General features: G+C 39.0%; 1 protein-coding gene across 1 annotated transcript in view; it reads right to left on the bottom strand.

Moving 5' to 3' along the window:
• The window catches only part of ISM1 (isthmin 1), a 93,445-nt gene extending 77,309 nt beyond the window's left edge, over window positions 1–16,136 (bottom strand). Inside the window, exon 1 of the mRNA XM_003758183.3 lies at window positions 15,983–16,136. Coding sequence (XP_003758231.1) covers window positions 15,983–16,117 — 135 coding nt within the window. The 5' untranslated portion in view covers window positions 16,118–16,136. The remainder of the gene's footprint in view (window positions 1–15,982) is intronic.
• Between the last annotated feature and the right edge of the window lie 1,669 nt (window positions 16,137–17,805).

Raw genomic sequence — 17,805 nt, forward strand, 5'->3', positions numbered from 1 at the left:
CTAGCTGCCCCCGCCAATTTTCTTTTAAAAAAACTATTAGAATAGAGTCTTTACTAAGCATTAGAAAGCTCACTTATCACCTTTGTAACTTAATTCATCATGTGTTTTTGGCCAAGCCATATTGGGTCCTCTATACCTCACTTTACTTGTCAATAAAACAAGGAGCTTGGACAGAGACTCTCTAAGGACCCTTCGAGCCCAGTAGCAATAAGATTCTGTGACCTTTGCCCTGAAAAAGTGGTGAGCTTTGAAGTCTGTTTGTTTTGAACTTTATTTCTATAGGGAAATGCAACAGAGAACAAATTCCATTCCCATTGGCAGTGTGAGACTGCATATGGAAAGACATAAATTCTACCTCATTGCAATCAGTGCATCTTCTAAAAGGGGCGTGTGTCTGCCCATGTAATAGGAAAAGAGGGAGGGGGATGGGAAGGAGCCCGAAAGAAGGAGTGAGGAAGCAGCATACCATCTGGTTAAATGGAATCCCCTCCATCTGGAACCCAGCATGTTGCAAACACTAAGAAAACAGATGCCCGATGGATGTGCTGAACATTTCCAAGGAGAACCAATAGTCTTAACAGGTCTGTTGTGCTGAAAGACCCATCTCCGCTTAAGGGCCGGAATCAGGCAGAGTAAAGGGAAATATTTGAATAGCCCAGCCCTTAGAAATTAGAGTTGGGAATGACTGAATGTGTCACCCTCCTCAAGGTGCTGTCAGGGTAAGGTTGTGACTGAGCACAAATACACACATACATTTCTTTCCATCTTCCTATCTAATGTTCTCTCTTGTACGGTTTCACTTCTGTTTCAGAGGACAGAATGGCTGTAGGAATGTGATGCTTTGATAGGAAAGTAATAGTTCCCAGGATCATGGTATTCATCTTTTTTAGGATGACAAACCTAAGATCATACGCATTTTCCTCTGGAAGTGAATTTTTCCTCATCTTTGATCTGCACTTCCTAGAAAAGAGGGAGAAATAGAGAAACAGGGTCTGCTTAAGGAAAGAGGCACTATGGTACTGTACTGGCTCTGGTGTCAAATCTTGTCCAAACCTTGTCTCTGATGCTCATTAGCCCTATAACTTTGGGCAAATCCCTTAATCTCATTGGGCCTCAGTTTCCTTTTCTGTAAAATAAATCAGTTGAACAAGATGGCTTTTGATCACCTATGCTTCACTTCCATATCTATGGTCCAATGAAGAAATTGTATGACTTTCTTATTTATCGTGTTCTATTGTCCATTGAGTAATTAATGGTGCTTCTTGGAAGTCCTTCCTTTTTTCTATCTAACCAGTTTTTTACTGTAAGTAATTTGCAACTTAGTCTATTTTCTCTTGTTTTTTTGTGAAGAAGTAAAACACCTGGTTGTAATTTAAAATTACTTTCTGTATTTCAAGGCAGTGTCAGCTTGGTTTTTAAATAAGTGGATTATATTGATGATACCTACTTAGACTATAGTCCATTATGTCTCCACAGATCTTTTTCTGCTATACTTGCAACTGGACTAATCTTTCCCTTTTCAGCAACTTTCTTTGTTGTTTTGTTCTTAAGTGAACTACCTCACTCTCATTCCAAATGAACTTTATTATGTTTTCAAGGAAAAAACAGATTGCTTCTCTAATTTAGCCAGGCCAATTTGCATTCTAGTGTTCAAGTGTCAACAAACATCTCTATTTTACCTGGTTTCCCACCTCTAAATGAGTGAGACCTGGACAGTAATATCATTTCAATTGTCTCAGTGATTGATGGAAATCATTACAAGATTAATTTGTGGTGATAGGAATTGATTATGTGAATGACTGAAACCATCAAATTAGCTATTGTGTGTTCTGCTTTGGAGACTGTGTAGACCCATCATTTTGGTGTCATTTAGAATCAGAGTGGATGTCAAGATCTCAGGGTTCAGAATCAGCTGTGTTGTTAGATGTGACCTTGAGAAAGCCATGAACTAGGTGATTCAGCTTTCCAACAGAATATAAATTAAAAAATGCTCAGTCATTTATAAATAGTCAACTCCAGATTATATACAGGATAACAGAAATAAGGCAAAGATAAATTAAAAAAAATAAAACAATCAAAAAGATGAGAGGTCTTAGTTGCAAATTACTTCCAGGAAAAAACTGGTCAGAGAGGAAAGAGTAATAGAGGTTTAGAGATCTTCTTTCTCGGATCAGTATGCCTGCTTTTCTGGAGATTATTCTCTCTCCAATTTTTAATGAATGCAGACTTGTTGTTTTTGTGTTATGGGGGTCCTAATCTGCCTCTGTGCCCAAGTTCTATTGTTAAAACATCAAAGACCAACTGCTGGCTGAGATACAGTCCATATGAAAAGAGTGACCAGTGAATTTACTGCTTGACTTCATTCCCTTTAAATGGAACAGGCCCCATGGTCCTCTTTCAAAGCCCAATCATGAACATATATCTTCTTTATAGGACATCATGTACAATAAAGTGAAGCAATAACTTCTTTTTTGTTAAAATAAAGAATACCTTTGAGACTCCTATGAGATGAACATTCCATTTAATAAACATCACTGTGGTTACACATTTTCAAACTCTCCTAGCATTCTAAGCAGAAGTCTTAGCACCTTCCATTCTGCATGATCGTTTTCCTGTACTAATTAAGTTATATTTTAGAACTTCAATCCCCTCCCTTGAACTTACCTTGCTTCAGGAAAGAAGCAATTGAAATAAAGCAAACTGAGTTCATGTCTCACTGATCATTAATTGACTTGTGGAATATTTGTGAAGTAAACATTTTTATTGAGAACCAAGTCTGATTAAGTTCTGGAATCAGTTATACACAGTACCATCAATGTCCACAAGGACATCACTTCTTCATTTAAGACTCCTGAATTCTGAAATCCCAGGAGATCTTTAAGTATTTACAGATGCTAGAACTGTGGGCAATCATAATTGGTTTTAGTATTGAGGGAAAACAGAAGAACTTTAGTCCTATATTTAAGGAAAAGGAAAATTGTATTCAATTGAAAATCCACTGTAACATAGACATTACTTCAGCATGGCATGGTAGCCCCCAATGTAGGCTGATAATGGAGGCATTTGCAATAAAAACCACTCAGCTGGTTACCACTAGACAACCCCAGGACTACTTTTTTGGTGACTGAATCATAGAGGGAATTGAATTTTAAAAATAGTAGCAAATTCATCCAGGCTCATCTAGCTTAGTCTTCTGCTCAATTCATTTTTCCAGAAAAAGTTTAGTTCTGCATACGTTGCTTTAAATAAGCTAAATAATGAACAGATATTTTCTTTTCCTCTCCTGTCAACCACACACTGTCTGAAAACTTAGTCTCAGAACTGAGTCTAGACTTCTATGGGGTAAAGCACCCTATTAGAAAAACACCTATTAAAAGAAGTAATTTGGTGAATTAAAAAACAAATCTAGCAAAATGAAGAGATCACTTTACTTCTTCTGGGTATGCAAGAAAACCACAAGGAAATCATAATAATAAGAAGAACAATAAGTTCTGAACCTGCATACTCTCTATTGAACTTAGTAATTTAAAGCGGAAAAAAGACAGAAAGAAAAGGAAAAAAAAAAAGAAAGAAATCTGCCCAGAAATTATTCATCTTTTCACACATTTAGCAAATGCCCTGATGAGATGTATTTGGTGGGAGTGAGCATCGAAGAAATTATAGTTCTAGTACCGTTGGTCATATTTTCTATTTTAATTTTAGTTTTCTATACTTATAGCATATCTGCTGATCTTTTAAATTGCATTTGGGTCTGGAGCCTATAGCTGGTATTGATAGGTTCTAAGACATTTCCTAATAGGCTTATTGCTAGTTTCTCATTGCAAAATTGAGATACAACTGACACCATCATGAGACTAGGTTTTAGGGCAGGTTTGAATATTAAACTTGAAAGTATATTACCCCTGCCATACATACATACACCCCTTTACAAAAACCTTTGGAGGGAATCTATAATAACTACCATTTATATAGTGCTTTAAGGTTTACAAAATTCTTTGGGGGAGAGGAAGGGAACAAACATTTGTTGAGCACCTACTATGTACCAGGTACTATGCTAATCGTATCTTATTTGAACTTCATAGCAACCTCTTTCCACTCCACTACTGAGCTACTTCTAGTTTTATAGATGTTATGGAATGTTATCTTAATATAGAACTTATATAGCACTTTAATGTTTACTAATTGTTTTACAAACATTACTTCATTTTATCCTCATTACAACCTGGGGCGGGGTAGGTACTATTATTACTTCCATTTTACACTGGAGGAAACTGAGGCAGACAAAAGTTTTGTGACTTGCCTGGGATCATACAGTTAGTAATCTGCATACTCTCTATTGAACCTAGTAATTTAAAGGGGAAAAGAAAGGGAAAGAAAAAGAAAGAAACCTGTTCAGAAATTATTCACCATGCTTTTCACACACTTAGCAAATTCTCTTTTGAGATATATTTGGTTGCATTGAGCATCTAAGAAATTGTAATCCTGTCTGGGGCCTCATTTGAACTCATATCTTCCTGAGTCTGGATTCAGTACCACTGTGTAAATGGCTAGGACTGCAATTATAAATAGGATAGAGGTGCTATATGATTGTAAGCTCCTTTTCTATTAAATTCTCAGTGTGAGGGAAGGAGGGAATGTGTCTTCTATTTTGTAGTTTCCTTATAATAACCCTGGGATTTAAGTGCTATTAGTATTGCTATTTAATGGATGAAGAAGCTGGGGTTCAAGAGAACAACTGACTTATGCAGGGTCATACAGTTGCCTGGGGCACATTTGAACTCAGGTCTTCCTAATTCTAAGTCCACCAAAGTCCACATTCATAGCTACATATTCTTTTCCTTAAGAGTGTATGCACACATGTGCTCACATGCAGCATAGGTAGGCCAAGTGAGGAATTGATTGAATAATATTTCATAAATAAATATCTACGGTATGTAAATATTTGATGGCAATCATTATAAGATCAATATGGTCATGGTGAAAGGAATTGATTAGGAAGATGTAAAAACAGGTAAGACGTAAACCCAAATGATTGTTAGCTTTTTCCTATTATATTGTAAGTTTTAGGAAGAGAGGTAATATGTTCTTTATTTTTGTAGTTTCCCATAGTACCTAGCACAGAGTCTAGGCTAGGCATCCAATAAATATCTATCCATTGAATTGAATTTAACTGTCCCTCTAACTCTCTAGAATTTTCCAATTGACTGGAAACAATAGCAATAATTACACAGATAAGTAGATATAAAGTAATTTGGAAGAGTTAATTAGCAACTGGGTCAATAACCCAAGGCCTGGTGAGAGTAGTGACCCTGATCCAAACTTTGAAGGAAGTTAGAAAAGTGAAAAAAAGAAGTGAGCACATTTCAGGCATCGGGGACAGAAGAGGAAAAGGCATAGAGGTGGAAAATGAACTATCAGATGTAAGGAACTACAAATAGGCCAGTTTGGTGGGACCACAGAATTTTTGAAGAATTTTCTATAATCTAAAAAGATAGGAAGGGGAAATACTGCAAAGAGGCAGTATTTTTTATTTTTCAAAATAAAGATAGTTTTCAACATTTATCTTTGCAAAATCTTATGTTCCAGATTTTTCTCCTACTGTCATCCCCTCCCTCCTGCCCTAGATAGCAAGTAATCCAATATAGGTTAAACATGTGCAATTCTTATAAAAATATTTTCATACTTATTATACTGCACAAGAAAAATCCGATCCAAAAGGGAGGCGGGGGGGGGGGGGGGGGGAGGGAATGAGAAAGCAAACAATAACAAAAAAGGTGAAAATATAATGCTGTGATCCACATTCAGTCTCCATAATCTTCTGTCTGGATGAGGAATTCCATCACAAGTCTATTGGAACTGAGTTAAATCACTTCATTGTTGAAAAGAGTCAAAGGACTTGTATTTTGGCTTGTTTGTCAGCTTTACTTTTAAAACACTCTCCTTATCTCATGAAATGTATCTCCCTACAAATGTATCAATTTTCATTATTATATATTTTGAGAAATCAAAGGATTCTACCCAGACTTTGTTTCTAAATTTATTTTGGTGTTCTTAACCTAATTCCAAACTATTAAATTGTAAGGTAGATAGTGGTCTAGAACATGGAGATTTTGTTCTTTATCCTTTTTACTGGGAATGGTATAAGGCATGGAGTCCACAGGAAAAAAGATACCAGCAGCTAATCTATCAATTGATAGAGAAGGATGGGGAAGAGAAGCAACAGTTCTGAATATGGGTGGTTTAACTTTTGTTAAACACCTTTCTCCTTCTATCATATAAATAACTACATATGGAAATTAAATAACTCAAGAACTGGACATTGTGAGATTATTCAGATTTTGAAATTCCTTTGGACAGCAGTTTTTAGATTTAAAAAATGGTAATACTTAATAAATTAAAAAGTATTTTTATTTTGAATCATCTCTGGTCTTACCAAATCATATATTTAGAGCTAGAAGGGCCCTCAGAAGTCATTGAGTCCAATCTCCCTCATTTTACAGATAAGGAACTTGAGGTACATAGAGGTTAAGTAATTAGTCCAAAGGTTTGTGGTGTTTTATTTGTTTTTTTCCCTTTTTAATTGCTTTTAATTGCCTAAGGCAGGATTTGAAATCAAGTCTTCCCAATATCATATTCAGTGTTCTGTTCAGTATTTTACTGACTCTATTTCCCATCTCTGTATGTTCTTTTCTTTTCAAGCTCAGTTTACATGTTATCTTCTCCATCAAGTCCACTAATTCCCAACTATAAGTATGTCCTCCCTCTTCAAATTCTCCTATAGTACTTTATCTGGATGCCACTTTTCCCTTCTACATTCTATTATAATCATTTCTACCCAACACACCCTTCCTAGGACATCATTAATTCCCTGAGGGGAGCGACAGTATCCCTTTTTTTGTATCTGCTATTCCTTGAACAATGTTTCATATACACAGGTGTTTGCTGACTTGAACTTCAAGTGAAACAATGGTACATTCTGTAAAAAGCATGTATGATTATCTCTGAATGGTTTTTTACCCTTCCATCCATAAGGTGGAAATTTTTGTGCCCCTTATCTGACAATGGTGCTGTAGGAAAAATGCTTGGTAAATTACAAAGTATTAGATGAATATGACCTATTATTATTAGCAACTTTTATCAAATTGAAATAACGGCATACTTACTTGGCATTTTCCCTTCGCATGGTACTCTCATTCTTTTGAGATAGGTAGTAAGAGTATCCCTATTTTGCAGATGGGAAAATTGAGGATTAGTTGCTAAACTTCATGGACTCTATCACAACATGTTCATCTACCCTCTTTTTCTCCATTCATATGGCCACCAATCTAAATGAGACCTCCCTCACCTCTCACCTGGTTTAGTGAAATAATCTAGTTAGTTTCCTCCCCTAATCCATTCTCCCCTAAATTGCCAAATTAATATTTCTAAAGCATGGGTCTATGTCACTTCTTTGTTCAGTGGTTCATTAATGACTCTACTAAAAAATACAAACTTTTGTTGAGCATTCAAAGCCCTTACCAGAATTTTCCCTTCTTATCTTTCTAGGTGATAGAAAACTCTTAAAAAACTCTGTGGTCTAGCTCACATCTGATAGTCCATTTTGTATCTCCATGCCTTTTCCTAGGCTGTCCCCATGCCTTCTTTCTTTTCATCTCTTGGAATTTTTAACTTCCTTCAAAGCTTGAATCAGAGTCACTACCCTTACTGGGCCTTAGGTTATTGACTTAGTTGCTAGTTCATTCCTCCAAACTATTTTATATCTGTTTATCTATGTATATATTGCTATTGTTTCCAATAATATAAAGAGCAACTCTTTCCATTATCAATTCATGGAACAGCAATGGGCAAATAGTGGATGCTTATAATTGCCTATTGCAATTAATTAGATGATCTGACTGAAGTCATATAGCAAAAAGTTAGTGGGACTTGAACCCAGTTCTTTTTATTTTAAGTGTTATATTGCTTCTATCACACAGTGAGAAATTAAAATAATCTGGCGTCTTCACAGATCTTTCTTACACAAATCATTTCCACTGAAAAAGTATGGAAAAATATCTAGGACAATGTTAAACAAAGCTTCAGTATTGTGTTCACCATCACTGTTGATCAATGTCCTACCTCAGTGTAGGGTAGCTAGGAGGATAAAGTGACAGGCCAGGTTCAAATCTAGCCTCAGATGTTTACTAGCTATGTGATCCTGGACAAGTCACTTAACCTATTTTCCTCAGTTCCCCATCTATAAAATGAATTGGAGAAGGATATGACAAACCATTCCAATATCTCTACTAAGAAAACCCCAAATGGGATCAGGAAGAGTCAGACATGACTGAAAAAAAAACCCAACAACACTGGAGAACAATCACAACATTTCAGTGTAGTGGATGCAACGATCATTTTTAAAATGAGTAGTCATGTAAAAATTATTTAAGGGAGTAGGACTATTATATTCTCTATAAACCTGACAATGTCCTTTTCTTCATGGGTGGTATTGCCTGCTACTATTGCATAGACAATATAGAGTTAGCAAGAATAGAAAAAAATACCATAGAAGTTGGTTTGGGGTAACAGAATTCATGGAAGGAAATATCCCAGAAGTATCCCCAAGGCTGTGGAAGAAGTAGTCAACACCATTGGCTTGTTTTACCTTCTTGCCACTTCACAAATGACACATACAAGTCTATGTTTGGGGAGCTGATGTGCTATATTTGTCAAGGAACCCTGGGCTGTCTCTTTCTGAAAATAGCAAATGTTCCCACTCACAAATGGGGACTCCCCATCACTACCCATCCTGTCAACCAAAAACAACTGACCACATTTCAGTTTCTCCAAAGATATATGACTTGTCACCTCCAAAAACAGGACTATATTAAGACTTCCCAAATTGCAGGTATTACCCTTGACACTTGAAATTTGGGAATTCTCTCTAAAACAGTCCTGTTAGGGATTATAACATCCCATTTCAGAGATAGCCTTAAGTACTTTTCGACCCAAATCACATTAATTGCACCCTTGTTAATAGCAACCTACAATTCTGACATAAAGCTTTGGATGGGCCATCAAGAACTGAAGTGAAACTCTGCCATTATCTCTATCCCTAGAACTTTTTCTATAACTTTATCACTCTTGTGCATAACTATCATCAAATATTATTGCTCACACATAAAGATAAATGGAAACACAACATACTAGGGAATGTTTATTGAGTTGTTTTAAATTGGGGGGGTTATCTCGCCCCATTTATTATCTTTTGTTAGAGCTTTTCAAAAACAAGTGGTCAGATTAAGTCAGAAGAAGAACAGGTAATGGAAAGTAATAAAAAGAGTCTTTAGAATCAGTTAGATTACTTATAGAAAAAGGATGAGACTGAGATAGAATGAGGAGGGAAAAAAATCTGGCAGTTTTATATTAACCAATTATTATTACAAATAACGAAATAGTATTACCAATTATATTAACCAGTCTCCCTTTTATGCATTTTCTCTGCACACAAAATAAGTTTAGGGCTTTCCTTCCCCTAAACAAATTTATGTCATTTAGGGCACTGTATATAGTAGAGATAAATAAGAAAAAAAATCCTTGGTTGATATTGGAAAACGCAATGTTAATATTATCTTTTTCTGCATATAGCATTCAAACTCTGAGCAATGCCTTCCAAAAGTAAGATGTCTTCTCAAGGAGAGGCAAAAATGAAAGAACCACAAAGATGATCAAAAGATCACTGCTTATTTTTTAATCTATAAAATCTATAAAATGAGAAGACTTGCACTACCCAATTCTTAAAAAAAGAATTGGGAGAAGGCAAAATGGTTATTCATATTTCCCACTGCAGAAGGGAAAAAAAAGAATCAAATTGTAACATATAATACTAAAGTTAAATATATAAGGGGGGGAAACATTTTGTCAAGGAAAGTTGTTGAAAACACTGGAGATGAATCAGAAGTGAAAAAGGTTATGTTTATGAGACATTATACTCAGATTTCTTTTAGCTTCCAAACTTAAATAGTCCAACTTAGAAATTAAATTGTTCCACTAAATTTAGGAAAACTTGCAAGAACTTAAGAAATATTGGTTGAATTGAAGTTCTGTGAAAATCAAGGAGGAGGAAATTCCCAGAAATTCTATGACATATTAAGCCACAGAAGTTGTCCATATTGTACTTGTCACTGGTGATTATACACACCCATTTCCTTGACAATCTGGTAGGGGGAGATGAAAAATCCCAACAATATGGTATATTGTTGCAAGAAGAAACAAAAACCCCACACATTTCTAGGTTAGGAGCAGAGTGAAACTTGTTTGTTTTCTTTTTGAAGTGTCCTGTCACAGGGAATGTGGTCCCTTTAAATTTTCCAAGGCAGTTTGTAAAACAAGCAAGTTGTCAAGGGGTTACTAAGAAATATCAGGCAGACCTGAAATGGGCATCAGCATACAGGTAAATGAAAGTCAAATAAACAACTCAAACCTAAAGAAGAGAAGAGAGAGGATTCCTCAATAATTAGGGAACAAAATGAAAAAAAAATTAGGTGTTTGAAATCGGGAGACCTATGGTTTTTAAGCAGGACAGTCTTTTGTTCAAATAAAGAAGAGCATCTCTTAGAGTAGAAAGCCAAAAAGACATCCATGAAGACACCTCTTATATTCCCTGGCAGTTTTTCCCATATGTTACTGAAAAAGGGAGAGAATGGCAAAGAAGAGACTCTGGACTGGGAGAATAGCTGGGGAGGGGGAGGAGATTTTAATGCTGACCAAGTCCTAACCCTGGAAAATTGAATATTAAAAACATGTGAGGAGCTTTTCCCACAAAATTTGAAAGAAGTTTATATTTCTTCATGAAAACCAAGTAATTAGTTTTGTTTGTTTTTTAAGGAAAGGATAAGAAATGATAATACAGCGGTAAAGAGTTTTAATTGTGAACTCTAAAAAAAAGGATTTCTGTATTGATTTTTTTTTAAAGTTTGCTCAAGTTTATTTATAAATTTGAAAGAAGTTTAGTAGGAAGCTACCATCTGGTATCTTGGTGATGGCCAGAACATCATTATAATTGGAGGGGTGAGAGGAACTAAAGCAAACATAAATAAATAAAAACACCATTGTTACAAGCATTGAAAGTTCAGCAGCAACAAAATTGGTAGCTTTTAGCTTTTGGTAGTGAACTTAAGCTTTTAATTCTAGGTGAAAAGGTAAATTACTTTTAAAAGGTGGGACAAAGATTTTTTTTTTAAATGATCAAAATAACCCCATGGAATCATAGATATACAAAGAGATTTCACACAAACACATATCATATAAACACACATGCAGATATACACACACATATATCTTTACACACACATATATATATACACGTATATATATATATATATATATATATATATATATATATGTACACACACAAACGTAAATGTAGAGAGATAGAGAACAAGGAAAAAGGGATACAGAGAGGCAGACACAGACAAAGAGACACAGAGAGAGACAAGACAACGACAAAGACAAAGAGAGATGCAGAAAGATCTAGAAAAGAACTCAGAGGCTATTTAGTCCAACCTCCCCACTTTAAAGATGATGATACTGAATCCCAGGGAGTTTTGACCAAGGTTCATGTAAGTAGCAAGAGAAGGAAGGAAATACTGCAGATGTACTCCAGAATTCATTTAGCCTGCCAATATACAGTCAATTTGAACCAAACACTAGCCTAACAGAAGGGATACAAAGAAAAGTAAAACAATCCTTAACCTCAAGGAGCTCACAGTCCAATGGGGGGGGGGAAGGAGGGGGGAGAGAGACAACAAATATAAACAAATTTGTACAAAGAAGCTATACACAGGATTAAAAAAATCACAGCAAGGCAGTGTGTGTGTGTGTGTGTGTGTGTGTGTGTGTGTGTGTGTGTGTATATGCTCTTATAACTCCAAGTTCAATTTCCCAATAATTGTAAATAGTTCTTTTTTCCAGTATAGTCTGATTTTTGTTGTTGTTGTTGTTAAAGGTTAATAGGATTGATATTCTTTGCCTTGTGTCAAAGGTAGAAAAATGACCAGATTAAACATTTTACAGCACTGGAATACAAGAATACTTTAGTTGTCACAAAAACAAATTAGGCAAGTGTATAAATAATCTTCACTACTGTTAGACAAGTTGTAAGTCTCAGTAGCCAAAAACAACAGATTTTATATAGAAGTCTGCTTTCAAAATGATGCTAATTTTACTACCATTTATGTAAATGACAATCCTTTGGTATAATTCCTTCTAGCTTCTATCTTCATGGTTCTGTTTTTATTTTTTTTAAAACAATGCAAAAAAAAGTAGGTATATGCTTTCTAGCTTGATATTAGGAAGGATTTTTCTTTTTTTCTTTGCAGGGGAAAGGACAAGGCATTTGGTTTAAGTGACTTGCCCAGATTCACACAACTAGTGTTAAGTGTCTGAGGCTAAATTTGAACTCAGGTCCTCCTGAATTCAGGACTAGTGTACTATCTAGATGCCTCATTATGTACAATTTTTAACAAAAGTTTTTGATATCTAAGAGATGACTTACTGAGCCTCCATATCTAGGAATAATTGACATTATTTTATTAATAATGGATAGAAAAGTGAAATAATAAAAATACAAAGTATAAACTCTTCTGTTTGACATTGCTCTTCAAAATTTGGCTTCAAGCTTTCTGTGGATTGATGTCATCACTGATTGTCAGTAGTATCCTTCATATTTTCAGTTTTTCAACCAAACTTCTATTTCCAGTTTCCAGTTCCTAACATTCTATCTCCTGTCTCTATGCTTTTGGATAGATTAGAATATAAATATTAATGATTAGAATACTTTCTCCTCCCCCCTGCCTTCTGGAATTCCTAGCTCTATCTAAAGGTCAGCTCAAGTTCCATAGGAACTCTATAGGAAGCCTTTCCTAAACCCTCCTTTCCATTCCCCATTTACTTTGTTTTAACTATATGTATATATTATCTAATCTATCTATCTGTCTGTCTGTCTGTCTGTCTATCTATCCATCTTTCTGTTGCTATGTTCATGTTATCCTCCTCAACTCCCATGCCCAGAAGAATGTATGCTTTTTGAGAATAGGGATGGTTTTGTTTTTTGACTTTGTTTATCCATTGCCTGCAAATGCCTAGTATATAGGCTGCTTTTTTGTAGTTGTCAAAAGGACAAGTCTGCCTCCAGTTGAGATTTTGAAATACACCTGCTACTTCAAAATTTACATTTTTAAAACCTTGTCTGTTGTTATGAAAGCATTTCTTTCTTTCATTATTTAGGTCAGGATCCCTCCATGTGGCCTGATACTATTCTTCCTGCCTTTGTAGAGTAAGATAGCCAAGTAAATTGCTGTAATATCATTCAGTCAGGAAGAATATAAAATTTTATAACAAAGGACAAAATGAGGGGAAATATGAACCAAGCTGTTAAACTCATCATGTTGCTTAGGAGAAGTCTTTATATTTAGCACACAACATAATAAAAACATGGTTATAGTACTTCTTAAAAGATTCAATGTATTGCTTTTAGCAATCCCTTTGTATCCAAGAAATTCAGAAAAACATGCAACTTAAATTCTCTATCTCTTTTACCCTTTAGTATACCACTTGAATTCCCCCCCCCCCCTTTGGAGAATAACATCCACATTGTCCCTCCCCCCTTTCCTCTGCCCCACACCTTCACATTTCTTCAGCTGTTTCTCTCATTATGTTACTGGCCTGTCAGAAAAGGCAAACTCAAGGTTATTCTAATGATAGCAAACACCTCATAAAGAAACCCGCCAAATTTACTTTTCCACAGAACATCATTTTTTATGGCTTTTCATGAGTCTATGAGGAAAGAAAGCATCATGTAGAAAATATGATTACCAGAAATCTTGAAGATATTAGAAATTGTTCCAATAATGTTAAACTAGTAGACTTATTTCAGCCTATAAGTTTGCTTACATTATATTCATACCAAACTCACAAAGATTGTTGTGAAGATCAATTGTGGTCAAGTCCTTGAAAAGCCTAATATTATTTGTATTAAATAATGTATTATCCTAGATTTTGCTACATGAATTGTGATGTCAGGTGAATTGAAAATGAACAGTGAACAGAATAAAAAGAAAAAAGGGTAGAGGAAGTCATTAAAATTTCAGAAATGCCTAAATTCCAAAGGACTTTGACATTTAGAGGACATTTTCAATGATTAAACAAACTGTTCTGATTTTTTAGAAAATTTGTATACTACTGATAATCAGTAAAGTTACCCTTACTGATCAATCTCCCTTAAAAAATTCTTTTTATACATATATAAAAGCAGGTTAAGATGTAGTCAAGAGTCCTCCCATCTGAACAATATTTAATCTTAATTATTCCCAAGTGACCTGAGAGCTAGAAATCTGGAAGCCCGGTAGGATTGGCTCTGGACAACTTAAAAGAAGAAGGCCTAAGAGAAATCCCAAGTGGCTTTTTGGACATTATTGCACATGTCTTTCCATCCATTATGACTTGATTTGTCAAGTATCATAAACTAGCCCTAAAGAAGTAGGTGCTTTTTGGAATTATAAAGGGGGGAGAAGTCAAATTATGTCAGAAACAACCTTGACATGTGCAATCACTTAGTGTGAAACAGGAATTTGCATCCATTCCATTCAATACCAACTCCCTCCCAAACCCATTCTTTCATCATATAACACTACTACCATATTCGTTCCCCAATTGTTGTTGGGGAGAAGAAAATCTAAATGAATGCAACCATTGGGAAGGTGATGTTCTGAGGAAAGTAATTTATGTAGTTCAAAGAGAATCCTAATAGATGAATCTGATCCTAGATGACAGGTACAGCAAGGAATCCACTAACTTTCTTTCTTCTAAAACTGGCTTTGTCACCCTTTCTTCCCATCAGAAAATGGGAAAAGGTGTACCTTTAACATACCCAGGGCAATTAGAAAGGGAGAGGGCAGGGAGGAATGCATTGAATTCAGGGTCCGTAGGACCTAAGTTGTCATGGAGATTTTGTTACCTGTGTAACCTGAGCAAATCACCCCCACCTCAGTTTCCACTTCTATAACATGGGAATTTAAGTTAGATAATCCTTAAACTCCTTTCCAATTTAAGTCTAAATACTGCCTTCAGAACCAGTCACTTTCACCAAGTGGCAAGTTTTTCCAGGTCAGGAATCCAAACAGAGCTGAAAAGCAACAGGCAGTAAGGAAACGTGTAGAGCTTACAGGGTCCGTGAAGAACTCATTCAGTGTTCTTAGATTGGCTTAGATTGGGTTCTTTGCAGGCGCCCGATTTTCCAGTAGAGCCAATGGGCTGCATGACACTCCCAGTTCACCATTTGCAGGTCTGGCTTACTTTCCCCCCTAATTAAACTCGACTTTTCCCTTTCTCTTGCCTCTCCTCTAGGCCGGAGAACCTAGAATCAATGAGACCTCTAAGCTTTGAATATTGAGCGCTTGTTCCTACTGTCCATGAAAGCCCTTCTCTTCCCGGGTCTGATCAATGGGCTCATCCTGCTCCTTCACTCCGCCTTATGCATCCCAATGCCCCCTCCCTGAACAGTCTCATCTAGCATGCTTGTCCTCATTCACAACCTTGATACCACCTCCCCTGATTTATATGACCCCGGGCACTCAGCTCTGTCCGTTTTAATCCACAAACCTATTCGGGATAATGGTGCGTCCTACCTCCCAATACAGGTCCACCCCCAGCCCACCCTTGCCCAATTTACTTGCCCATTTAGGCCAGAACAATTGCAAGAGACACAGCTCCCCAGGGCAATTTCGTCCTTCTCCCCCAAACCACCAGGCATCTTAAACTGCTCAGTCTTTGCAGGATGTGCATTCCCTGGCCACTCTCTCGGACCTCAGCTGCCAAGTTCCAAGCATCCTCTTCTCTGTCTCGCGTTTCCCCTCCGTGACAGCCGCTCCTCTTCATCCTTCCCGCCCCCTCCCCAGTCCCCAGAATTTCTCTAGGGTAGGAGTTCTGCCCGGGATTCACTCACCTGCAGTTGTCCGTGGCTAGCGTTGCTAGGGGCTGCGTCCGGCCCGTCTGCGCCGTTACCCCGCAGTACAGTGATGTGCAAGGTAAGCAGCAAAAGTCCCAGAAGCAGCAGAAGTTCCGCAGCCAGTCGGACCATCCTCTTCAGCCGAGCGGCTTTAGGACCCCGCGGGGCTGGCGGTGGCAGAGGCGGCGGCGGCGGGGGCGGAGGAGGTGGCGGGGGTGGAGCCGGAGTCTGGGCCGGGGCTGCTCCGGAGGTTGCTGCGGCCGCCGCCGCTGCCGCCGCCGCCGCCGCCGCCGCCGCTATCGCTACCCCCGCCTCCTCCGCTGCCAGCGCCGCCCCCGCGGGACCCCCTCGCTCCGGATCCGCTGCGCTAGGGGAGGCGCAGGCGGTGGCGGGCGCAGCCGGGGCTGGAGAGGAGGAGGACGGGGTGGAGGAGCAGGAGGAGCCGCCGCCGCCGCCGCCACACCACGGCGGAGCCACTGCGGGGCAGGGGGCGTCCAAGCCGGCGGAGAAAACCCCGGCGCTGCCCGACGGGGATGGGGAAGGGGGCGGGGGGCTGCCGAGAGCCCGCGCTGGGGAACTGGACACGGTGGCCACCCTGCGGCCAGCAGGCTGCTAAGGCGACTTTGCAGAAGCACTGGAGACCCCGAGTCCACATGGGCCCTGCAAGTGTGGCAGCAGCTGCAGCAGTGGCAGGGAGAAGAGGAAGAGGAGGAGGAGGAGGGCTTCAGCTACTAGTTACCTTCACTCTCCCCCCAATCTCCCTCGCCGCCCCAAACCACTCACCCGGCAAACCACCTCCCTCCCCCCTGTCTCTCCCTAGTCTCCTTTCCCTCCCACCCACAAGAGGGGGGAGGGAGCGAGAGGAAAGTTTTTTCGTTGGAGCCCACGCCACTCCAAAGTCTGTCCAGGTGGCCCAAGGCAGAGCTCAGCCGGGGGAGTTCAATCCACCCCCTAGGAAGAGCTGAGCTAGTCCCTGGAGGACTATTGGAGTCGGAAGGGGAGAGGGGCAGAGGGGATCGGTAAAGGAGATTAACTTTGACCGGTGGTAGTAGTGTTCGTGGGATATTCCCTCCTGCTGCTGCTCCAAACTTTAAACGCTTTCAAATCCTGCTGAGCTCTGTGCCAGTGGTAAGGGTATGTGTGTGCTAGGGTAGGGAGGTGAGCAGATAGGGTTACTTTAGAAACCTTTATTTGCAAAGAGTAGTTGGAGTCTTGGGGAGCACACCATCGAGTGTCTCATTCCAACCCCTCCCCCGAGGCTAAAAGTGCCTTTTTAGACGTGTCTTGTCACTTGCTTATTATGCAGCCCTGGCCCGCTTTCCCTAGCGCCGGTCCACGCGCCTCGACGCTCCTTCCAAGTCCCAGTAGCAAGGTCCTTTCGGCGAGGAGATCCCAGCTGGGGCAGGTGTAGCTGCTCCGAGATTGGTATCGGGAGGCAAGTCCCTCCGAGAGAGACTCGCCCTGCTCTGGCCCGCGGCTCAGCTCCGCTTCCTGCTACTCCAGAGGGTCGAGGGGGGTGGACTCAGCAGGCAAGTGATGGTGGAGTAGCCACGGGACTCCTTGCTCTTCTCCGGGTTTCCGTGGAGTCTGTAACCTTCGAAGCTCTCATTCTGGGTACCCGAGGGCAAAAAGCGCAAGCAGCCGAAGCAGCAGCAAATCTAGCTAAATCTCATTTCGCTGAAGACCCTTCCACCCCAGGTTTCCCTAGAGCGCTCATTCCCCAACAACGCCAGTAAGAAGGCAGAGTAGCGTTCTCTCCTGGAATGCAGGAACTCTGTCCCCAAGGGCGAGTGGAAGCAGTCGTCTGTATGTACCCAGAG

The sequence above is a fragment of the Sarcophilus harrisii genome, chromosome 2, assembly GCF_902635505.1.
Source record: "Sarcophilus harrisii chromosome 2, mSarHar1.11, whole genome shotgun sequence".
NCBI classification, from domain to species: domain Eukaryota; kingdom Metazoa; phylum Chordata; class Mammalia; order Dasyuromorphia; family Dasyuridae; genus Sarcophilus; species Sarcophilus harrisii.